The 25,506-nt window shown below is 34.8% G+C and overlaps 3 protein-coding genes and 1 non-coding gene across 4 annotated transcripts; all 4 read left to right on the plus strand.

The window, feature by feature from the left end:
- Positions 1-1,177: 1,177 nt before the first annotated feature.
- On the plus strand, positions 1,178-1,281 carry LOC130977619 (small nucleolar RNA R71). The gene has a single exon (XR_009085305.1). It is a non-coding gene; the product is annotated as a small nucleolar RNA R71 (small nucleolar RNA).
- Positions 1,282-12,880: 11,599 nt separating this feature from the next.
- Positions 12,881-15,546, plus strand: LOC130973607 (succinate dehydrogenase subunit 6, mitochondrial-like). The gene is made up of 4 exons (XM_057898225.1): positions 12,881-13,032; positions 13,481-13,664; positions 14,883-14,985; positions 15,175-15,546. The coding sequence occupies exons 2-4, from the start codon at positions 13,506-13,508 to the stop codon at positions 15,318-15,320; spliced, it is 408 nt and encodes a 135-aa protein (XP_057754208.1). The 5' UTR covers positions 12,881-13,032; positions 13,481-13,505; the 3' UTR covers positions 15,321-15,546.
- A 3,333-nt stretch (positions 15,547-18,879) lies between these two features.
- On the plus strand, positions 18,880-20,712 carry LOC130974931 (protein FAR-RED IMPAIRED RESPONSE 1-like). Its single transcript, XM_057899770.1, has 3 exons — positions 18,880-18,942; positions 19,658-20,403; positions 20,490-20,712. Exons 1-3 carry the CDS (start codon positions 18,880-18,882, stop codon positions 20,710-20,712), a joined length of 1,032 nt encoding a protein of 343 aa, XP_057755753.1.
- Positions 20,713-20,727: 15 nt separating this feature from the next.
- LOC130974932 (protein FAR1-RELATED SEQUENCE 5-like) lies at positions 20,728-22,301 on the plus strand. Its single transcript, XM_057899771.1, has 4 exons — positions 20,728-20,890; positions 21,169-21,473; positions 21,520-22,131; positions 22,227-22,301. The coding sequence occupies exons 1-4, from the start codon at positions 20,728-20,730 to the stop codon at positions 22,299-22,301; spliced, it is 1,155 nt and encodes a 384-aa protein (XP_057755754.1).
- The last annotated feature ends 3,205 nt before the right edge of the window (positions 22,302-25,506 follow it).

Raw genomic sequence — 25,506 nt, forward strand, 5'->3', positions numbered from 1 at the left:
CATAGAGCTTTTTCAAAGATCATGGTGCCTATGGTACAAGGTATTAAGAACTTGCCATGATCTTGTTTCTTTTTGAGGTAAAATTTGCTGAATCCAGGTATCTAGTTCATTAATGAGCAAGGGAGGTTCACTTTCCCAAGTCTCATTACCAAACAACTTGGCATTCAGCTTCATGATAGCTCCTAAATATTGAGCAACTTGCTCTCCAGTCACATCTTCATCCTCTTCAGAGGAAGAATAGTCTTCAGAGCTCATGAATGGCAGAAGGAGATTTAATGGAATCTCTATGGTCTCTATATGAGCCTCAGATTCCTTTGGATCCTTAATAGGAAACTCCTTCTTGCTTGAGAGACGTCCCAGGAGGTCTACCTCACCAGGATTTCCGTCCTTTTCCTCCCTTATGAATTTGGCCATAGTGATTACATCAATGGCTTTACACTCTCCTTTTGGATTCCCTTCTGTATTGCTTGGGAGAATACTGGGAGGAGTTTCAATGACTTTCTTACTCAACTGGCCCACTTGTGCCTCCAGATTTCTGATGGAGGATCTTGTTTCACTCATGAAACTGAAAGTGGCTTTTGACAGATCAGAGACTAGATTGGCTAAATTAGAAGTGCTTTGTTCAGAATTCTCTGTCTGTTGCTGAGAAGATGATGGAAAAGGCTTGCTATTGCTCAGCCTATTGCGTCCACCATTGTTAAAGCCTTGTTGAGGCTTTTGTTGATCCTTCCATGAGAAATTTGGATGATTTCTCCATGATGAATTATAGGTGTTTCCATAAGGTTCAACTATGTAATTTACCTCTGCTATTGCAGGGTTCTCAGGATCATAAGCTTCTTCAGAAGCTGCCTCTTTAATACTGTTGGATGCGTTTTGCCATCCATTCAGACTTTGAGAGATCATGTTGACTTGCTGAGTCAACACTTTGTTCTGAGCCAATATGGTATTCAGAGCATCAATTTCAAGAACTCCCTTCCTCTGAGGTGTCCCATTATTCACGGAATTCCTCTCAAAAGTGTACATGAATTGGTTGTTTGCAACCATGTCAATGAGTTCTTGAGCTTCTGCAGGTGTTTTCTTTAGGTAGATGGATCCACCTGCAGAATAGTCCAATGACATTTTCGAAAACACAGATAGACCATAATAGAATATATCTAATATGGTCCATTCTGAAAACATGTCAGATGGACACCTTTTGGTCAACTGCTTGTATCTTTCCCAAGCTTCATAGAGGGATTCACCATCTTTTTGTTTGAAGGTCTGAACATCCACTCTAAGCTTGCTCAGCTTTTGAGGAGGAAAGAATTTATCCAAGAAGGCCGTGACCAGCTTATCCCAGGAGTCCAGGCTATCCTTAGGTTGTGAATCCAACCATATTCTAGCTCTGTCTCTTACAGCAAAAGGGAAAAGCATGAGTCTGTAGACTTCAGGATCAACTCCATTCGTCTTTACTGGTAAGGATCTTCAGATGGAAGTCCATAAAACTTGCAGTTCTATTGCATTAAAGCAACTAGTTGAGGCTTAAGCTCAAAATTGTTAGCTCCAATGGCAGGAATGGAGATGCTTCTTCCATCAAATTTGGACGTGGGTTTGGTAAAGTCACCAAGCATCCTTCTTGCATTATCATTATTGGGTTTGGCTGCCATCTCCTTCTCTTGTTCGAAAATTTCTGAAAGGTTACTTCTGGATTGTTGTAATTTAGCTTCTCTTAGTTTCCTCTTCAAAGTCCTTTCAGGTTCAGGATCAGCTTCAACAAGAGTGTTTTTGTCCTTGTTCCTGCTCATATGAAGGAGAAGAAAACAAGAAAAGAAAGAGGAATCCTCTATGTCACAGTATAGAGATTCCTTTATGTTAGTAGAAAAAGAAAGGGGAGAAGAGTGAAGAAGAATGAATAGTCTGTATAAAGAGTAAGGATAGGGGAGGTGAAGAGAAGTGTTAGTAAATAAATAATTAAATAGAATAAGAAAAGAGAGGAAAAATTTCGAAAATAATTTTGAAAAAGAGGTTAGTATTTTCGAAAATTAAAGATAAGATAAGATTAAAATTATAATTTAAAACAGAAAAAAAAAAAGAATTTTTGAACAAGAGATGAGATATTTTCGAAAATTAGAGAGGGAAAAGTAGTTAGGTGGTTTTGAAAAAGATAAGAAACAAACACAAAGTCAAAGAGTTAGTTGAAAAAGATATTAAAATCAAATTTGAAAAGATAAGAAGATAAGAAGTTAGATAAGATATTTTAAAATCAAATTTTGAAAAGATAAAATTTTGAAAAGATATGATAAAAAGATAAGATAAGAAGATGTGATAAAAAGATATATTTGAAAAAGATTTAATTTTTAAAATTAAAATTAATTACTTAACTAACAAGTAACTACAAGATATGATTCTAGAATTTAAAGATTGAACCTTTCTTAACAAGAAAGTAACAAACTTCAAATTTTTGAATCAATCACATTAATTGTTAGCTAATTTTCAAAAATATGATATAAAGATAAGAAAAAGATTTTGAAAATATTTTGAAAAAGATTTTTGAAATTTTCGAAAAATAGAAAAAAAATGAAAAAGATATGATTTTTGAAAAAGATTTTGAAAAGATAAGATTTTTAAAATTGAAATTTTGACTTGACTTGTAAGAAACAACTAATTTTGAAAATTTTTTGACCAAGTCAACTCAAATTTTCGAAAATTATGAGAAAAATAAGGAAAAGATATTTTTTTTATTTTTGAATATTTTAATTGTGAAATAGAAAAACACAATTATGACCCAAAACATAAAAATTTTGGATCAAAACACATGATGCATGCAAGAACACTATGAATGTCAAGATGAACACCAAGAACACTTTGAAGATCATGATGAACATCAAGAACATAATTTTGAAAAAATTTTTATGCAAAGAAAACATGCAAGACACCAAACTTAGAAATCTTTAATGCATGGACTCTAACAAACAAAAAATGCATATGAAAAACAACAAACAACACAAAATAAGAAAACATCAAGATCAAACAAGAGGACTTACCAAGAACAACTTGAAGATCATGAAGAACACTATGAATGCATGAATTTATTCGAAAAATGCAAGAAAAATTTTTAAAGCATGCAATTGACACCAAACTTAAAGATTGACTCAAGACTCAAACAAGAAACACAAAATAAATTTTTTTATTTTTATGATTTTATTAATTTTTTGGATTTTTATTAATTTTTTTCGAAAATAAAGTTTGGAGAAACGAAAAATAAAAGAAAAATTTTGAAAAAGATTTTTGAAAAATTTTTGAAAAGAAAATTACCTAATCTGAGAAACAAGATGAACCGTCAGTTGTCCATACTCGAACAATCCCCGGCAACGGCGCCAAAAACTTGGTGGACGAAATTGTGACCCTCTTTGTATTTGCATGAGATTTATTTAATGGCTATTGGCTATGTGTGGACACAACTCCGTTCAACTTAACCAGCAAGTGTACTGGGTCATCCAAGTAATACCTTACGTGAGTAAGGGTCGATCCCACAGAGATTGTTGGTATGAAGCAAGCTATGGTCACCTTGTAAATCTCAGTTAGGCAGATTAAATGGTTCATGATAGGTTCAAAAATTAATAATAAACAGAAAATAAAATAGGATAGAAATACTTATGTAAATCAATAGTGGGAATTTCAGATAGGCGTATGGGGATGCTGTGCTCCTCTTGAATCTCTACTTTCTTATTACATTCATCCAATCCTTCTTACTCCTTTCCATGGCAAGCTGTATGTAGGGCATCACCATCGTCAATGGCTACTTTTCATCCTCTCGGAAAAATGGTCCTATGCGCTGTCACTGCATGGCTAATCGTCTGGAGGCATCACCCTTGTTGATGGCTACATCCCATCCTCACAGTGAAAATGGTCCAAATGCTCTGTCACAGCACGGCTAATCATCTGTCGGTTCTCAATCAGGTTGGAATAGAATCCCTTGATTCTTTTGCGTCTGTCACTAACGCCCAGCCTTCAGGAGTTTGAAACTCGTCACAGTCATTCAATACCGGAATCCTACTCGGAATACCACAGACAACGTTAGACTTTCCGGATTCTCGGAATACCACAGACAAGGTTAGACTTTCCGGATTCCCTTGAATGCCGCCATCTATCTAGCTTATACCACGAAGATTCTGTTGGGAAATCTAAGAGATATGCGCCCGGCCTAAGGTAGAACGGAAGTGGTTGTCAGTCACGCGCGTTCATAGGTGAGAATGATGATGAGTGTCACGGATCATCACATTCATCAAGTTGAAGTGCAACGTATATCTTGGAATAAGAATAAAAGAGAATTGAATAGAAAATAATGGTAATTGTATTGAAACTTGAGGTACAGCAGAGCTCCACACCCTTAATCTATGGTATGTAGAAACTCCACCGTTGAAAATACATAAGTGAAAGGTTCAGGCATGGCCGAATGGCCAGCCCCCTAAATGATCAAAAGACCGAATGGCCAAAAGATCCCTAATACACTAGTAAAAAGTCCTATTTATAATAAACTAGCTACTAGGGTTTACATGAGTAAGTAATTGATGCATAAATCCACTTCCGGGGCCCACTTGGTGTATGCTTGGGCTGAGCTTGATCTATCCACGAGCTGAGGCTTTTCTTGGAGTTGAACGCCGAGTTATAGCGTGTTTTTGGCGTTCAACTCCGGGTTATGACGTGTTTCTGGCGTTTAACTCCAGACAGCAGCATGTACTTGGCGTTGAGCGCCACTTTACGTCATTAATTCCCAAATAAAGTATGGATTATTATATATTGCTGGAAAGCCCTGGATGTCTACTTTCCAACACCGTTGAGAGCGCGCCATTTGGAGTTCTGTAGCTCCAGAAAATCTATTTCGATTGCAGGGAGGTCAGAATCCAACAGCATCAGCAGTCCTTTCGTCAGCCTTTTTCAGAGTTTTGCTCAAGTCCCTCAATTTCAGCCAGAAATTACCTGAAATTACAGAAAAACACACAAACTCATAGTAAAGTCCAGAAATGTGAATTTAACATAAAAACTAATGAAAACATCCCTAAAAGTAGCTTGAACTTACTAAAAACTACCTAAAAATAATGCCAAAAAGCGTATAAATTATCCGCTCATCACAACACCAAACTTAAATTGTTGCTTGGCCCCAAGCAACTGAAAATCAAATAGGATAAAAAGAAGAGAATATACTATAAATTCCAAAATATCAATGAATATTAATTATAATTAGATGAGCGGGACTTGTAGCTTTTTGCTTCTGAATACTTTTGGCATCTCACTTTGTCCTTTGAAGTTCAGAATGATTGGCTTCTCTAGGAACTTAGAATTTCGGATAGTGTTATTGACTTTCCTAGTTAAGTATGTTGATTCTTGAACACAGCTACTTATGAGTCTTGGCTGTGGCCCTAAGCATTTTGTTTTCCAGTATTACCACCGGATACATAAATGCCACAGACACATGACTGGGTGAACCTTTTCAGATTGTGACTCAGCTTTGCTAGAGTCCCCAGTTAGTGGTGTCCAGATCTCTTAAGCACACATGACTCGGTCTCATCTCTTCTTCCCAACTCTCTGCTCTATCCGATCCGAAAATGGCATTCAAGGGAAAGTTGTGCTCTGCCCTATTCTGCTTCACATCTACGGTCACAAGTGATACTTGGGGACCAAGTAGTTTTTCAATGTCTAAGATCAAGTTGACCATGAGAAGATTTCTATGGTTACTGCTTTGTGGCTTTCGGTCAAGATGAGGAAGTCAGAGGGAAAGTTTATACTCTGGGAATTAAGGTGAAAAAGTGAATCTGTGGGTTGGTGAAGCTCAAGGCTCAAGGTGTTGACCTTGGAAGAAGATCCAAGCAACATGCAAGGAGAATAAAAGAAGACTTCTTGTTCATTCAGAACCAAGGAGAGAAAACCAGAGAGTGAGAACAGTGTTCTGTTAAGAAGTTCCTCTACTTGGATAATGCTTTCTTTCAAAGAAGCATTCGGCCAATACTGAAGAACTGCATCTGAGGTTTGCGAATCTGGTTTTGCACATAGCAAAGAGGCTGCTGATGAAATTAATCTCCTTCATGTTTTACTGATTGTAATGTACTTTTCCAAGTTTATCTTTCTGTAATTTCTTATGAGAAAAGGCATTGTGAGAAAGCTCAAGTAAAAGCCATGAGTGAAAAAAGGCTGAGTGATACACTTGAGAGAAAAGCCTAGAGTTAATTTTCTGATTTTTTTAGGTTGGCTAAATGTCTTGTATCTTGTACCTGTTTAGTATCCCTTTCTTAGTTGGGTTAGCACTAAGAGTGAATAGTTAGGAGTTAGCATAGCCAATGTCAAGTTAGGATAGAACTTGAGTGTGAAATTGGTATATGTAATTATGTTAACTATAGTGAAATTCTTCCATTATTGTGGAGGAGACTGGATGTAGGTTGCATGGCACAAGGCAACCGAACCAGGATACATGCTGGTGTTCGCTTTTCTCTTCTCTGCTGAGTTCTGTTTTCTGATATTCATGAAACAAAAATAAATTGTCTCATAAATTTCCGTTGCTGAGTTCAAATAGAATCAGAAGTGTAATTTTATTTAAAAAGGTCATAACAGCAACTTAAAAAGAAAGGCATAGATTCAACCCCCCTTCTCTAAGCCTACCACAACCTTCATTTAGTACTCTTTCTGTATTTAAATATATCTTTTCTAATAAAATTTAAATTAAAAAATATCTTATAAAAAGATAAGTATTAATAAAAAATGATTAAAAAATTTATATAGATAAGAAATATTAAAAATTCTATCTAAAAAATTACAATAATATACATGAGTGAACCTTTAAAAAAAAACTCTAATTTATTATTTATGGTGAATGAGTTTAAATCCAACCTGATGTATGCGTTAAAAGAAAAATAGTCAACTAGACAAAAAAAACTAAAAAAAACTATGCCCTTTCAAAAAAATTAATTGTGTTTTTTATTTTTTTAACGCAGTTGTCAAAAACGTCCTGATTTTACTTTTTTCAAACAATTTTACTCATTATTCAACTAACCTTGTTTAAAACCTAAAAAATAACTTTAAATTAATTAAAAATCTAAATTCACTCAACTCTAGAATCTTCCTGTGAAAGTCTCTTCACATCATGGCCTAAGCCTCAATAAACCTATCTTTCAGAACCATCATCACATCTCTCATATACTCACCCAAACAACAACAAACCACTCCATGCCCATGTTGATTTAGACCAATCTTCTCCTAAACAATATCAGAACAACCGACCTGCTTGGGACCTGGAACATAAAACACCTTGCCAGACTGCCAACAACGATGGAGGTTGAATTGAGAAAATTCAACTACTTCGTCATCAACAAAGGAAGGAACATGACACTATTCACTTCCTTCGACGAGGCCAGTGCTCAGGTCGTGGACTATCCAAATGCCACATACCAGGCCTTCAACTGTCAGGCCCTAGCCCTTGGTTCCTACACGGCGCGATTAAAGGCAATCGAGAAAGACAAGGAGGCGCTTGATGAGATGACGCATCAAATGGGCCAACTGGATGAGTCACCACCAAAAAGCCCTCCAACTGTCGTCACCGAAAATGGCCGTCGGGCCCCTCTTTGTCGGTGTAAGTCTTTCTTCACCTCAATACATACCATAGTCTGTTAAATTTACACCCTTTTCCAAGACATGCCTAACGCATAACTTTTCAACTTTCACACAGGGATTAACTGCATCCCACCTAGCGAGGTTGCCTCCGGTGCCTATGCCGTCAACCTCGGGATGGAAGAATTGCTCCATAAGGTTTGCTACGGCTCCTCCTTGCCACCACTTTCCTACTTTCGTATTGAGCTGGGTGTTCGTGACACAGGAGTCGTGTATGCTTTCTCGGTCGTTCTACTTGGGAGCCGACGTCCACACCAAGGGAAGGTACAACCCTCTCGAGACGGATGCTAAGAAAGATGCTGCTTACCACATGCTTCAAAAGGTCCTTAACACCACGGATCAAGAAATACGAGACTTCAACTACTTGAAAGCAAAGATGCTAGAGAGGGCCAACAATGCACTTTCTGAAGAGGTTCAACGCCTTGAGGAGAAGTTTCGTCTCCACGGCTACAACAGCAGTCTGGACGATGTATCACGATAGTACTCTTCCCCCCTTTATCCAATTCAGCTGCATTCCACAGATCAATCGTCACATTATTAGCAAGGCTTTTAATTAGTAACGTTACCAGAAATATATTTCTATATTGCATACTGATGTCGCTAATTGTTATGGTAAGCTTCCATGATCAATCCAACTTGTGTAATCCACTTTATTATGAATGAATTCTATTATGATCCAAACACTAATTTGCTCAACACTCAAAATCAAGTTATAAAAATTTCACCCACATGATACACCGATAATGACCCACGCCAAAGTTCATGTCTCAATATGCCACACATCCACAAACTTTTATTTACAATTCTAACTTTCAACACCTTCTATTTTCGGCTATCACCTGTAATTTCGACCACTAAATCTCATTTTATCTTTTATTATAATTTTACAACTATTTTTATTATTAAATTGGCACAACCCCAAACCATGAATAAAAAACTTTGGGATAAAAAATTAACACAATAACGTTTATTCATTTATTTGAAAAATATCACTTTACATTTTCTCAAATTACCTTAAAGTTTGTAAATTCCGATTAATTAGTAGATAATTAGTTACTAAATTAGTTTTTAATAAAAAAGATTAGAAATGCAAATATTATATCAAATTAGGATAGAGCTCATCGAAACGAAAATTTTGACACTAATTTCGAAGAAAACGGTCCAAGATTGGACCGAACGGACGCGAACCGATTGAACCGGATCCGAACTGGACCGTCGGTCCAACCGGACCAACTCATTAATTGAAGCCAAACTCCTTTCTCTCCCTCATTTGGCTGCAGCAGCATGAAACGCTTCTAGGGAGGGGAGAAAGCTTCCGAAACCCTACGGTAACATTCCGATCCCCGTAACTTCTTCGTCCGAGATCCAATCGCCGCACCGTTTGTGGCCACGCGTTCACCGCGTTGAGCTCTATATTTTTACCGGAAAAATTTTACTGGTAACTTGTTTAATTACTCTTGACCCTCTTTTCCCCCAATTTTCAAATTTTTAATGGAAAGGTTGAATTTCTTTGATTTCTGATGTTTTAGGATCCAATTAGCTTGAGAAAAATATTCACTCTTGCTTATGTAAAGTCTGGGTAAGGTGAGGATATGATAATTTTGGTTTAATTTCATTAAATTTGAGCTTAGAGTATTAAATTGGATATATATGTGTTATGAATGTGTATTAGGTTGTGAATAAATAATTGGAGCTTGAAATTGTGAATATTGGAACTTGGAGGAAGCTGATTAGTTGAATTTTGAAGGGGCTGCCTTGGTTTTAAATAATTTGCTTTGGTCGTTACATGGAAATTGGCCAAGGTATGGTTTAGATTTCTTGCATTTAATATATAATATTTTGTGAAAACTTAGGCTAGATGACCACAAGATAAGTTGGAATACAGGTGTATGTTAATGTTTAGTAATTTGTTGTCAAATATATTTGGTTGGTTCTTGTGGATTAACTGGTGATTTGGTGAATTATTGATTTAAGGTATAACTATTGTGGAGGTTGTTGTGATAATGAGGTATTTTGTATTAAAAGCCTAGAATTTGTGAACTATGATTCTTAGTTGAATTTTGGTTGTTAGATTTGAATATTGTATGAGTATAATTGTTGATCTGAGGAAGATTTATTGTGGTGATTGTTATGATGATGAGGAAGGGTGTGTTGAATTGAAAAGAATGCAGGTTTGGACCCGAAAAGGGTAGCAAAGTCCGAGTTTTAGACGAGATGCTGCCAAAATTTTATAAAAAAATTAGAGATTTTGTTTATATGATTATTTAAAAAGATTTAGATTCAAAGCTTATATGGTTTGATTTTGAGTAATTAAGAAAATGAGTATGTTTTAAGTTTGATTCATTTAGAAAATAATGAATTAAGTTTTGAATTGGAACTATTGATGGACGGAATGGGAGGTGTGATAATGAAGGATAAGGATTGAATATGATTGATGTATGATGATGAATGAGATGCAATTGAGAATGATGTGGATGTTGATGAATTATAATTGAATTATTTATATGGCTTATGAATTTGAATAATCTAATATATGAGATTTCCTGGATTAAGTGCTGTGGCTTGCCACCACGTGTACCAAGTTGAAAACTCGATACTCTGTTGACCCTACGACGTAAGTGTGACCGGGCACTATATAAATTCCCGGGAATGTTACCCCATTGAGCAATATTGATTATTTGATAAAAATCTATGCATAGACTCTTGGGGATGCACGTTGGGGGACAGTCTAAGTACAATTCAGACTTGTCGGGTTGGCTGGATAACCGACAGATGAGCCTCATCAGCCATAGGACAGGCATGCATCATATGCATATTACTGGGGCTACTTGCTTGTGCTTTAATTGGGTATGCCTATATGTACTTGCCATGCTAAATGTGTATTTGTTACCTACAGTAATTGTAACCTTCTTGTGTTTGCCTTTATCTATTTATTTGTCTGTAAAAATGCATGATGGAACTGGAGGTATGGAGGAATGGCAGTATGGGACTTAGAATTAAGGTTAAGTTAAGTTAGGTTTAAATATTCTTAGAAAACCACCTTTTATGACTTCTGTTTAATACTTTAAGCTCTATAATCTGAGAGTCGACGTTCTAGGATTGCCTCTGGCATTTCCAGGACCTTATATATTATGTGTGTGGTACCTTTACCATACTGAGAACCTTTGGTTTTCATTCCATACTATGTTGTTATTTTTCAGATGCAGGTTGGGAGCCATCTCGCTAGGCGTCTGGACTCTTAAAGCGGAGAGGTTACTGGATAGTATTGTTGTATAGTTTTGTTGTACAGTGATGTATATATATATGTATTTAGCTTTCTCTCTGCATAACTTGTCCTTTTTTATCCTCTTAGAGGTTTATGGAGAGGCAGGATTGTGTATATGTACTTTTGGGTTTTGGATATGTATGTATATATGTGTAAATATTCTCCGGCCAGTCTTGACTTCGCAGGCTGAGTTAGGAGCTTGTTATTTTGTATCTTTGGCACTCTATTCCTACTTCTGTTATCATATGTTTAATAGTTATGGTTTTCTTAACACGCAAGTTAACTCGTTCCTTGAGCGTTGCGCTTTTATTTTGCGATTTTTATTTTCTCTATTTTTCAAGGCTCCTAGCATATTATAATTCTTCTTCTATTATATGTACAAATTTTATTTTAGAGGTCGTAATACCACACCACCTCTGTTTTATGACTTAAGCGTAAAGTTTAGTGTGGTATGGTGTTACAAAGTTTAATTAACAACGAAAAAATCATAACAGGAATTCAAAAGGAACCAATTTGTATCAAACTTCTTCTTTTTTTGGAAACAATTACTATAAAAAACCGTTAACAAGATTTAATTATTAAAAAGGATGTTTAGTAGTGAAATTATTAACGGGTAAATCTTTTTATAGTATTTATAATATTTAAGAAAAAGAACCAGCTCTTTTTATAAAGAAACAAATATATCTTTAATTATTTTTTTATTTTTATTTTCTTTATTTCTTCTAAAATTTTAATAATTTTAATTAATTATCTATTTCTTATTTATTTTTAGTTTTTATGATCTTTTGTCTTCTTTTGTCAACGGATAAACATCACAAGAACAAAAAATAAATGAAATTAAATAAATAATAAAAAATTACTAAAATTTTAGAAAAAATATATATCAATATCAAAATTATAACACATAAATAAAAGATAATTAAAGATATATTTATCTTTTTATAAAAAAAATTATTTTTTTTAATATTATAAACAAATTTTGTCTTTATTAATGATTTTGATATTAATTAAATATCCTTTTTAATAATTAAATCTTTTTAACGGTCTTTTAGAAATTTTTTTTGGATTATACATCAAACTCTACTTAAATATATTCACCCATAATAACAGAAATAATATTCTTTAATTGTGTTTTTTCGTATGTACTTACTCTTCTTTTAATTGGCATTTTAAATAAATTTTCAGTTCACCTCCATCAACTTCAAAAAAAAAAATTATAACCACCTAAGTTACCTAACCCAAACTGAATCATTTAAAAAAAATACTCTTAAGCCAAAACTTAGATAAACTAAATTTTATTCATGGACATAAGTTTTATTTTTCGTTTTCATTCATATAGATAAATTATTTTCCCTTACTCATGGACATAATTAACTAGTCCATTTTCCATGGTTTCCACCCAAAACTTTAGAGATGGCCCATTGAATCGGATTGGCTCCCCCTCTCTTCATTCAACTCCGCTCGAAGCAATTGTGCTATGCCCCTTTTTTTTCAATGTTACCCATAATGGATATTTTCACATAACCTTACTCCACAAAGTCCTAGCCGGTGGAAAGTGCAACATACACCCTCCTACCTTAATATTCACAACAGTCACCTTACCTAGGATTTGAACCATTTGAATATTTAACAATAAATCAATCTCAAAAAATTATAACCAGCATTTTAATTTTCAATCAATTTTAATTATGGAAACATTTTTTACATTTTTATTTTATTAGACAAATTAATGTTAAAATTTATAAAAAAGTTTTAGTAGGAAAATAAGTCTTTATTCTTATTTATTAAAAATATAAAAATATTTTAAATTTTTAGATAAATTCCTCTATATAGAAAAGGATTTGATACAAAAACTGATTTGTTTACGAAATAAAAATTTGTTAAAAACAAAAAACATAAAAAATAATATATTTCGATAAACATTCTTCAGAAATAAGTTGAATTTTCTTTTAAAAAATGCCACTTAGATCTTTATTAAAAAAAAAAAGTACAAGACGCAATGAATGGATCTGCGTCTGGGATTCCATTTACAAAACCTAAACAGTAGCACACGACCCAAGCTGAAGAAAACGACTGTCCCATTCACCATTCACGTTTGTCAGCGTTACTTTCGCTCCTGCTACGCTTAGGTAACACTCTTCTGTTCTTCTCCGTATTCACCTGTATTCGCTTTTCTTTGATTCAAGCTCTGATTTCTCAACTCATGATTATGAATTGACTCCGTAATTGGATTAAATGCCTTCACCACATTTCATTTCTTTATTATTATTATCATAAGTATTCGGATTCACAGTCATCGATTTTGTTGAAATCATTATCAATTTGTGTGTCCACGCTATTACTTGGATTCCTGCTTCATTTCTATCCTCTACACCTGAAAATAAAGAGGCATGGATGTAACAACGAAATATTACAATGAGTAGTTTGCATCAACTTTAGTTAAACTGTGAATACCGATTTTTCTCTTTTTTTTTTTTTTGGCTGCTTATGATTATTTTCAATACTTGATTAAGTGCAAATATTTTTGTTATAGAATTGACTGAACCATTGGATTTGATTGGTTTCTTGTAATTGCAGAGGGAAACAAGAGAAATTGGGGGTGATGGCATCTTTCTGGGATAGCTACAAGGAATTTTGGTCGGAGAGGTTCTCCTTCCTTAGCAACTATTCCAACGCTATCCAACGCGATAGGCCACTCCATCCTTGGACTGATTCTGATGTTCATCAGTTCATTGCTTTGGATCCTGTTCATGGACCTGCTGTAATGATTCTATCACTTTATTTATCCGTATATATGTAATTTGATTTTGTTTTGGTTTTGATGTTTTCTGCTTTGATTGATGGGGCAATGTGATATTGTGCATATCTTTAGAGGACCCAAGTCGATATACTTTTCAATTGGAAGAAAAAAACTCCCTCTTTTCTTGGTTAATTTTGAACTCAAAGAACATTAAGTTGTGTTTGGCAAGTGTATCATGACAGGAAATATGGTGACAAGATAGAAAAGTTAGATCCCTATTCCTTGTCCTTAGTTTTTGGATGGTTAGAAAATCACGCAAATTGTCGGACACAGAGAAATGTTGCTTGTTTCTGTCTTTATTTCGTTGTCCAAATAAGTTTGTGTCTCCTATTGTTTAACCTGAAACAGTTACCAAACAAGCTTATTAATTTTTCAGTTCATATTACTGTAATTAATGTATTGTAAATTATTGGAAATTCAGATATGTCATGTTTCCTTCTGTGTCAATTATTAGATGCTATGGTGAGTTGGTGAGTATCTTGTGGAAAACTGGTTCTTTCTTTTCCTTCAGGCAACTCTTAGTATTCAATAAGAATCCGTTTCTATGTTTGTTGAATTAAAATTAGAATATTCACGTTGTCTCTTCTTTGTATTTGTATGTTGTATGACACTTCTTTCACGTTTGCGTCACACCATCTTTTGGGAGGCTCTATTTATAGTTTATTTGATATTCAGTTGTACTTGAATTATTTTTTTCCAAATGTTTTCTCTCTTGCACATATGTTTATGTTGGCCTCCTTTTCCATCATTAACTCTAAACAGCATTGTTGTCATCACATAGTATAGAAGAGACCTTAATCTAAGGGTGATCATTTTTTCTATGATCCAAGTGAACCAAAGAACTGAACCTGTTTCCAATGCCAAAGATGATTGTTGATCCTGTTGAAATGTCCTTTTGCTCTTCCAAGAAGAGGAAAAAGAACATTGTGTAATGCTAAGTAGCTCATGTCAAAGCTTAGTTTCTTAGTAGATAGCCAATAACATGAAATGATAGTTGCTGATCCCCCACCCCTTTTTTCACAATAATTCTTTATGGTTGTCGAATTCTACGATATAGTTTACTAAATTGTCTTTCTGTGTTCGATAATTCATGAGCTGAAATATATAGTCGGTCTTATGCTTTTACCTCCGTTAGCTGTCATCTGAAGCACCAGAGTGTTTTTCTTTTTTCCATCTCAGTTGAAAAGTGCTAGAGATGCAGTACAATTTGGCATCACTGGAAGTGCTTTGGGAGCAGCATTCACTGCAGGCTACGCATGGAAATATTCCAGAAGTTTGCATGGTAATCCCCTACTTTTCATAGCATTGAAACATTTTTTCTATAACATACTATGCTTTTGATTGATCTTAATTTGATCATCTTATTGTAAGCAAAGCTGTCATCATCCTGGCTTGTTTAGATACTTGTCTTGGTTGAGTCTAAATTAGTTCTATAATATTTTACTTTTATTTTCCTGATTGTGTTGCACAGGTGCTGCACTTTCTTTTCTAGCTGGAGGTGTATTTGGGTGGACGTTTGGGCATGAAATTGCAAATCATGCACTTCAACTCTACAGGTTAGATACACTGGCTGCAGAGGCAAAGTTTTTGGAGTGGTGGAAAAATAAGAGCGAATGAGGCTATTAGATCTATTAGCTGCTGGTGTGTCAGAGTGCAACTTCTGTTCTCCTTTCAGGGAGTTTAATCTCAGTGTTTGCTGTGCAAATTTATTTTAATTGAATAAATGCTTCTTTGTGACATAGGTCAAGCTTTTCAACTAGTTTGATGCATCACCATAAAACAAATTGTGACTTTAAGTGCCAATTCCGCCCTATTCTATTCTTAGTTATTTGCATTATCATCAGATCTGTCTGGTCTTTTTAATAGTTTGTCTAGAAACCAATAGACCATAGCAGTTGGCATATTAAATTTTGGCGAGCACTCTGGTGTAGATTGATACAAATTTCTACACATGTAGAAATGTGTTGGCGAAGGGCAGAATGCGACAGGTGGCAGGGACAGTTGAAATCAGTTAGGATGACATGGTTGATTTGTTGGGCGAGGACGTTTTCAGGCTTCAGGTTGTCGTAGCTGATGCTGATGGAGTGAAGATGCTCGAGAGCGCAAAGGATCTTGGTAACGTAGAAGCGGATGACGACTAGGGAGAAGAGGTGGTCGATTTGGCAGTGGCAGTCTGGCAGAGGACGTTGAGGTCGCCATCATGGCAGTAAGAGATGATATGGCCAAGCAAGTGGTCTGCTTCGAAGGTGCCGAGGAGCAAGGGGTGGGTTGGCGGGGATGGTGTGAGATAGGGATGTTCGCGATGCGGTTTGGATTGGTTTTGAGTTAAAAGCTCATCTGAACACTAATTTTACTTGCGATGTGGTTTTGGATTGGATGATTTTTTGTTAAGAAATTCGATTTAATTTCAAGCGGTTTGGATTCGATTGCATTTACGGTTTTGTAAATTAACAAAATTAAATATACATAACAAGTCTCAATATTAAATTTTAAAAATCAATAATGACATAACAAATTTTAATAATATTTTTAAAAACTAATAATAATATTATAGAAGTAAAATTATAGATTATTAAAAATAAATAAATAAATTTTATTTTTAACATAAAATATTTATTAAATAATAATAATATATGAATAATATAACAATGTATAACAAATTAAATATATTATAAATAAAATTGTCCACTATTTCGATTGCTTTTTTCAACTTTTTTTCCGAACCAATGTTCAGTAATCACTTCAGTTTTTATATGAGCGGCAACAGCGACATTGTTCGTTGTACTGATAGCTTGGATGCGAGGTCGAAGGTGTCTGCCAACTTGGACTCCGAAAAAGAAGGAATGAAGCACTCAGTGTATATTTCAAATGAGAATTTGCATATGATGTCGAAAGAGAATCTTATCATGATGTCCTAATGTTCAACAATCTATATTGCTTGACGGAGAATGGAGAAAGACGTGCCATTGGGATAGTTGTGGAACTTGGTCTTGAGGATGTCGTGAATGTTGTCGGGGTTAGAGGTGATGTTATTGAAGACGGAGGAGTGGATGCTTCTGGTGGGTGAAGTGCAGAGGAAGTAGATGTACCAGTCACAAAGATTTAGGAAGTGTGTGGTCTATTTTGTCCTTTGGTAGAATTGTCAGGGATCATTTTGTCCCATGTTAGAGTTGTCAGTGACTATTTTGTCTTCCTTTAGAGTTGACGGAGACAAAGACCTAAGTGACTGACGGAATTAATTGTTAAAAACTAATCGAATAATTAATTTTAGTTGGAAACTAAAGTGTGATTTAAAATTTTTTAAAGACAAAAATAAATATATACTCTTATAAAAATTATTATCATATTATGTATATTTTATTCCACTCATAAAATTTTTTAGATTCGTCACGTCTTAAATTTTAGTTATAAATATTTAATGTTCTTGGGCATTTTTCTAAACCCTATTAAAACTCTTTTTGGTCGTCGGACCCTATTAAAACTCTCTCAGGTAATTTAGTAGGGTTCACATTTTGAAACTCTAAATCGTGATGAGGACTTGGATTTTAATAAGATTTGACGTGTTCTATGTTAAATTGTTGGGAGCATTTCGGTTTTGGTTGGTGTGTGGGCTAAATCATATTGAATGCTTGGACACATGCAGGTTTTAGTATGCCTATTTTTCTCTGACTAAATTGTGGGAGTTTTTTCATTTTGATAATGTTAAGTTGACAAAAAAAATCAATCTAAATTTATCTTATTTAATATTTATTAATTATTATAATAATTAATGAATGTTAAATAGATAAATTACGATTATTTTTGACTAATTTTTTTTAATTATAAAAATTTTTGTTTTATTTTATGTTAAAATGTGATATTCATATATCCCCACGATTTACCGATAAAAAATAAGGACAAATATATAGAAAATGTTCGATTAAGGACAAACGTGTAATATAGATTGTAATTTATTTTATTTATGTAACTTTTCTTAAATTAAAATTAAAATGAATATAGTTATAAATATTAAACTGTTACATTTTTTATTTTTAGAAATAATTTTACCAAAGGTTCTTATTACATGAGTTAAGTTTACAGTCACGTCTAAAATTTGATAGTATTGTTAGCAACTTGTTAAAAGGTACTAGAAATACAAATTATAACTGCTAATTTAAATTGTGTTTGTTTATAGGAATGAGACATTAAGATAAAAAAAAAAAGATAAAAAATTGTGTTTGCCAGAAAAGATATGGACAGAAATATTATGTCCAAAAATATTAAATTAATTGAAAAAGTATATGGAATCAAGAGGTGACTAACCAAAAAATAAACAAAACCACATTAATTTAGATTTCAATCTTAATTAATTTAATTTTTTTTTAATTTACAAGATTTGTTATTAATTACTATTTAATTAAAATCACATTTTGACTAATATGTTTCAAAAATTGCTCCTGAGATCACAGAGGCAGAAAATCAAGCCCGATTCAAACTTCCTTTTTCCTTTGACGCAGTGCATGGTTCTCTCTACAGATCATTGACGGCGCCGACCTCCTCCATTGGTCCATCCAAGCACCGCTCGATTCTCAAGTGAAGTATACGCTTCCGATTATTCATCCTATCTCCCTCTCGGCGGTTACAGTGATTGGTTCGCTCTTGGTTACATCAGCGGCGCCAACCTCCTCCAACGGACCATCCAAGAGAAGGGTGCGGTGCAACACTTCCGAAAGAGAGCTTATTCCATGACGTTTTCAACCTCGGAAGGCGGATCGATTAGTACATTGATCAATCCAACACAAGGCGATGAACAATTCAGTGTGGGTGAAGTAGTTATTCAAAAACAAGAAGGGTCAAAGGTATGTTGTATAAGCTTCTCCTTCGTTGTAAGAAATTTCATAACAATGTGTTATTTGAATGTTTATTATTCATGCTAATTATATGTTTTTTCAGTTCAAAAAGTATATTCATTTGAAAAATTCTGGCACAGTGATATATTTAGTTGAGCAAAGTATGCTTAAAATCGCTATTAAATACTTACCCAGCATGTTCGAATCATAAGAATTGCCATCATTAAAGTCTGATTGAATCCCAGATTTGTTTTGCAATATTTTTTTATAGTTTTTATTGGACTCATTCATTATATAGTAAGAAAGGATCTTAACTTGATAATGGTTTTTTCCGGTGTCTTTAATTGATGGTCGACGAAATAATCGACATCGTTGTGACTAGAAAGGATGAGTTGAACTACGGACACGAGGTTTGAATGTGCTATGTGAATGTTTCTAATTCATGCTAATTAGATATTTTTTAAGTCACATTACGTCTTTCACCGTGTTAATTTTGTATTATTGACTAAGAAAGAATATATGCTCTTTTTGGTAGTATTTATGCCTTTGCAAGGTTTTGATGAGAATATGCTTTAATTTTACTTTTCATTTACTTTCTTAGGGTAGTTTACATCAATTCGGTATATGCTTTCAATATAGTATAACTATATTAGTGAGTGCTATATGAATCCTGAAGTGGTATCAGACCATTTAATGATATAAAAGAAAAACAAAAATAGAGTAATGATTGTACACTTTCCTAAAGTTCAAATATCATTTCTATATTTATAATAATAGGATTTTACTAAAAATCTTCGCAGGTTACTATATAAAGGTGTTTTGTGATTTGTGAACCTATCAAATATATTGGTTCCTTATGTGATCAACTCGTTAACCTATAAATTCAAACCAATCCAACATTCAATATATTGGATTGGGCTAAAATTTTGGTGAGTATTTATAGTGAGACAAATCTGTATAATATAGATATTTTTAAAATTCAAAAAGCTCATTTTTTTGAAAAATTTGGGTACAGTTAAATATTTATTTGAGATATTATTAAAGTATGCTAAGAATTGGTATTAAATACATACTGTGTTAGGGCTAGTTTTAATTCGTATCTAATTTTGTGTATTGACGTTACAGTTACCGGATCATAGTGGCGTCGGTGAAGAGAAAATTCCAGTCATAGGAATGAGTTTTGGTTCGTTGCCTCTCGCACAGCAATTTTATGCAAACTATGCAAAGAAAGTTGGGTTCGTTACTAAAATCAGGAACACGAATTTCGACAAGACGCGGAAGAAATCAAAGATACCGGTTAATCAATCTATTTACTGCACGCGAGAAGGTTATCGAGAGTTTAGGGTGAACGCAGCAACTCGAGCAAACAGAATTACAGTCACGAGATGCAGAGCAAGGATGTATGTTGTGCTGGACAAGGAGAAAGAAAGTTGGGTTGTGTCTAGATTAGAATTGAGGCATTCTCACCCATGTTCGGCTAAGAAAGCTGTCTACTATCATGAGTACCGGAAGCTGACCATTCATGCTAAGTGTGTCATTACGGATAACGACAAGGCTGGAATAAGACCTAACAAGACGTATCTAGCACTGACAAACGAGGTTGGTTGGTCCTCAAACCTGGGTTTTTCAGAAAAGGATGTCAGAAATTATATCACACGCAATCTCCGATGCTCCGATAACAATGAGGACTTCCAAGGGATGATGAATTATTTCGTTCGAATGAAGGAGATCAATCCCAACTTCTTTTATGCCATAGATGTTGACGATGCTAATAAATTTAGGAGCGCACTATGGGTAAATGCAAGGTGTAGGGCTTCGTATGAATATTACAGAGATGTGGTGTCGTTTGACACCACTTACAGAAGAAACATGTCTCTATACTTATTGGTGAGTTGCAAGAGCAGTTATTTATTAAATTTGTCTTGTTGCCTCACAGTTATTTTTGCTCTTTTCACAGACATGGTCTGCTGTTTGCATCATTTGTCGGTGTAAACCACCATGGAAAGTCTACTCTTCTTGACTGTGCTTTACTTGGGAGCGAGGAGATCCCTAGTTTTGAGTGGGTGTTCACGCAATGGGTGAGATGCGTCGGGACTGTGCCAAGGGAGATTATCACTGACCAGTGCAAGGCAATGGCTGGTATTATTAGGAAGGTCCTACCTGATACTGTCCACCGATAGTGCATCTGACACATAATGAAGAAATCACAATTCAAGCTCGGTGGCTACGCTAAGTACGGAGAATTGAATGCAATAATGAATCACATTGTGTGGAATTCTCCTTCGACTGAATCATTCGAGGTTGATTGGGCTGTTTTCGTCAAACAATTTAAGTTAGGCCAGAACAGATGGTTAACAAGTATGTGGTTGTTAAATTAAATCCCGTCTGTTGGTTTCTAGTTGCCTATTTATTCACTTCATATGATTTTTGCCGGCTTGATTCCGTTCTTATATTTTTGCTAAGAATTGTAGCTGAGTTTTCTACTCCTATAGTCAGTGGATGTTCTTTTCAATACATAAATAGATATTTTTTCTCGTAGTGTGTCTGGATGTTTTTTTCTAATTTATTTTATAATTGCTTTGGAGGCTGTCATCACGTTGTTTATAAGCGGCATTCTTATGCATTTTTTTGGGCAGACCTTTATGCGAATCGGCGGAAGTGGGTTCCAATATTCTTCAAGAGTGAATTTTGGGCAGGGATGAGGAGTACACAGCGTAGTGAAAGTATGCATGCATTTTATGGTGGATACCTGCATTGCAAGAGTGGGTTGGTTCAGTTCATCCATGAATACGATAATGTGCTTGAAAACAATGAGCAAAAGGAGCTGGAAGATGATGCTACGAACTCGAAAGGAGTCATCCCATGTATAGGGAGCACGGGCATTGAGAGACAGTTTCAGCAGGAATACACCAGTAATATGTTCAGGACCCTTCAGCTGGAGGTAAGAAAAAAAAAACGACTGCGTGGTTCGATCAATTGAACAAAAGGGAGATACAATTTCTATTAAAGTGGACGAGCATAAGGTATTCTGGGGGAAGCCTGTCTACCATACTTTCATAGTCGAGTTTGACCCTTTGAGTCGAAAGGGTCAGTGCGAGTGCAACAAGTTTGAATCCGCTTGTATATTGTGTTGCCACACCCTTGCGGTGTGGTCATACTACAGAGTTGACACAGTACCAAGCTGCTATGTTCTTCCTCGATGGAGTAAAAATATTATCCGCAAGCACACTTACATCAAGAGTAGCCATGACGTGGCTCGGAGTGATGAAAGCAACAACTTGTTCAGGCATCTGTGTTCAGAGTTCTATAACGTTGCTAAAAAATTTGTTGCTTGTGATGAGGAAGCAGTCATCTTGCGAGCTGCCCTTTGGGATGCAAAGTCCAAGCTGACTGATTATTATGCCAACGTGCATTCCACTACTGTTGCTGTGACTCAGAATACCATGCCCACACAGAGCACAGGCGGTGCTATTGTACATGACATACAAGGACCCTCAAGAGTCAAAACCAAAGGATGGCCGAAGAGTAAGAGACTTGGAGCAGAGTTGGACAAGTCAATTAAGAAGTTGTTGCAAAAAAGAAAGGGAAAATCACATCCGGTATGTGTTAGAAGCGACGTATATTTTAACCTTTTCTTATGGAATGGTGTTCTTGATTAATGTATGTTGTTCTGTTTGTGTTGTGCATCTTGTAGGATGATGTTGACCTTAAGTCAGATAATGATCACCATGGTTCTGTAAATAAAAGATTTGAGGATTCTACTATATAATTCATCGGATGGTGGCGGATTCACGCACCTGTTGAATTCTTTTAGGCATATATAGTGAGGTTTCTTGGCGTGAGTTTGGTGTCATTCGTTACATACAACTTAATAAACTATTCCCATTTCTATTTTGTCACTTGCATTTATCCTGTTTTGAAGTATTCATTCAAAGAAACAAAAGCGCAACTATTGTTATCCTTTCCCCATTTATATTTTATTAAGGTTTTAAAGGAACGAATTGCCGCATATTTGTTTGCAAAAAACATATGGATTAAATCTGACTGAAAATGGTTGAAGAGTATAAAAAAAACACAAAAAGAAAGGCAGCGAGTGGAATATTAAATCCGCAAGCACACTCACATCTCAATGAAGTGCACACATTAGCTAATGCTTAACACATGAAACAAAGAAATCATATACCAAACAATCCATTTTACAATGAGAAGAAACATCCGAGTGCCTACCAGAGACACCATCCACTTAAAATCCTACTTTGTGTATACTGATCACCACCATAGGCCGTGCAATGGTTTAATGGAAAGAATTGCCACTTAAGCATAGACATGAACAAAAGGGTTATATACACCGATCAGAGTTGACTCAATATTATAAATATGCAATGCATTGCTTAATGAACTAGTGACATCACTAACTTGGAAACTTGTTGCTTGAGAATCCTGAAACACCTAATATATGAAACCTGCTGAGGAGTATCTAATAAAACATTAGCCACTCACTCTTCAATGAAGTACTAACAAGTTCAAATGCCTTAAACATGATAATTCAAAAAATAGATCCAGAATCATCTAATTTACAAATAAAAGAAACATCATAGTGTTTAGCGTAAGCACCATCCACTCAGAGGTTTTGGATTGATTGTCACCATCAACTTGACAAAATCAGAAACATAAAATCATAAACCTGCAGTGAAACAGGATTTATCAGACTCACACGAAACGAGTTTAAGCCGTAAAATGCCATATTAAGCTATATAAGTTTACCACAAGGAAACCATAGATGTAGTAAGGTAGATGTCTATATTGATATTTTCTTACCTAGTCAAGAAGTCTTCTTATGTTGTCTTCTCCCCTTGTTTGGCTTTCTAGTGGGTAACCCCACACGCTGCAGCATGCTCTTCGTGCTCGGTGCCATGAACGGTGATCTCACAGCCTTAGTCTTTTTCCTTGGCTGGTTGCGGCGAACAGGAATGCTGTCCAATGTCTGCAGTGCCTTCCCAATTTGTGAATTATGAGGACCCATCACTATGTCTAGTATGATCTCCTTCCTAAACTCCTGTACAACGTCCTACATGGCAATTACGTGTGGGAGGGTAATTTTAAAACCGAGAAAGAAATTGACTAGAAAAAAGTTCAACTTAATTGTTATAACATATTTAACATCACCTTGTCCTAAAACTGCAAGGGTTTATCTAAACTCCAAAACTGCATGAACTTGATGATGAATACACCACAATCACAGCTATATGTACAAAAAGAGAATATTATATCCAACCATGATATCATTATCAAGTAAAGTGCTGTTAAGAGTATTGTTAGGTGTCTTTTTAATTGACCCATTATCTTGTTTGGGGACGCTAGGATAGAAACGAGGAAGGCCGTTCTCTATGTGCTCATATCTAGGCATAGAAACTTTCGCCATGTCTTCAATGATTATCCCCTGGAAAGCAGCAACACGTTAGCAATGATACATTTTCAATAAATAAGGCTAACCGTGAACTAATTGGTTCACGTATACTTATCGCATAAGCATGTATTTTTAATCTTTCATTATTAGGCTCTCTTGTATACATACTATCCAGCACCCATAGCTTTTTCTGAGCAATCTCAAAGGTATATAGCCACCAATGACGGTCGATACAGACTGGGGCAAACCACTGCGATAGAAACAGAAATATCAAAGCAGTTACATGATCAAGTTAGTCACCAAATATAGATAGTTGCGAAATTTCTAAAACATTTAACGTGTTGCGGAACATATAATGAAACGAAAGCCAATCACATCTCAATTAAGTACATGCAGATTCAAGTGCCTAAGACGTGAAAACTAAAAACCAAATTCAGAACCATCCAATTGGCGATGATAAAGAAACATCCTATTGCCTCTCACAAGCAACATCCAAGTAATAAATACGGGGTTGTAAGCATTTAAACCAAAACATTAATTTTCAAGCATTAGCTCATACAAGAACCATACAATTTTTTTCAACTAGCGCATTAACTTACCCATTTTCACATGGAAGCTGCTATCTTGTCAAAAAATCTAGAATCATCACCAAAGTGAGGACCCAGCCCAATGAAAAAAAATGAAACATTCATCTGTTTAACAAAAGAACCATCCAATCTATAATAAAAAAAATCCGATCCAAGATAAAAGAACCGTACAGTTGTCCAACTAGATAATGGTCTCATAACTACCAATAGATCACGTTAAAACTCCAATAAATCTGCACAAAAAATCACTTTTTGATGCTACAATTTTAAATGGCCACATTCAAACCAAGTTACAACTAACTTTTTTTTACCAAAACTCCCAAACCACAAGAAAGAACATCAGCTATTGTATACAACAAAAATCCAGCAAAACACACGTAATTAGTAACATGAAAAATTAATTTCAATTCATACACTCAAATATCCAAGATTATTTAACGACAACGTCCAGTAATTTAGCAAAATCAAAGAACATCTCATACAAACACCATTCTTAGTATTTAAACACTAGAGCAGACCAGAAACATCTAATCTCTAACAACTACAATTACAATATGAGACCCAGATAAAAGCAAAATTCAATCTCTAACAACTGTAACATCCAATCATAATTTCAACACCATTCGATATCTAATTACAGCAATTCAGCAGCATATAGCAAATTAGCAAAATTAAATCAACTTGATTATCACAGAAGTTCCTCAATCCTAGCACAGATTAGGAAAAAAAACATACTTACCCATGATTCCCCAAGATTAAATTACCTGAGCTGTACAACATATAAAAAACACCCATTCAACTAACATGAAAAATTAATTTCAATTCATACACTCTGATGAGTTTGGAAAACTCTAAAATAATATTTGTGATGACTAAACATTATTAAAATAAATAATTGCAAAATTATTAATCTGATTTTCATTTAACATATTTTGATTAATAATTTTGTTGCAGATTTTATGTTTGGGCCGAGAAATGAG

The sequence above is a fragment of the Arachis stenosperma genome, chromosome 4 (genome assembly GCF_014773155.1).
Source record: "Arachis stenosperma cultivar V10309 chromosome 4, arast.V10309.gnm1.PFL2, whole genome shotgun sequence".
Classification (NCBI taxonomy): Eukaryota; Viridiplantae; Streptophyta; class Magnoliopsida; order Fabales; family Fabaceae; genus Arachis; species Arachis stenosperma.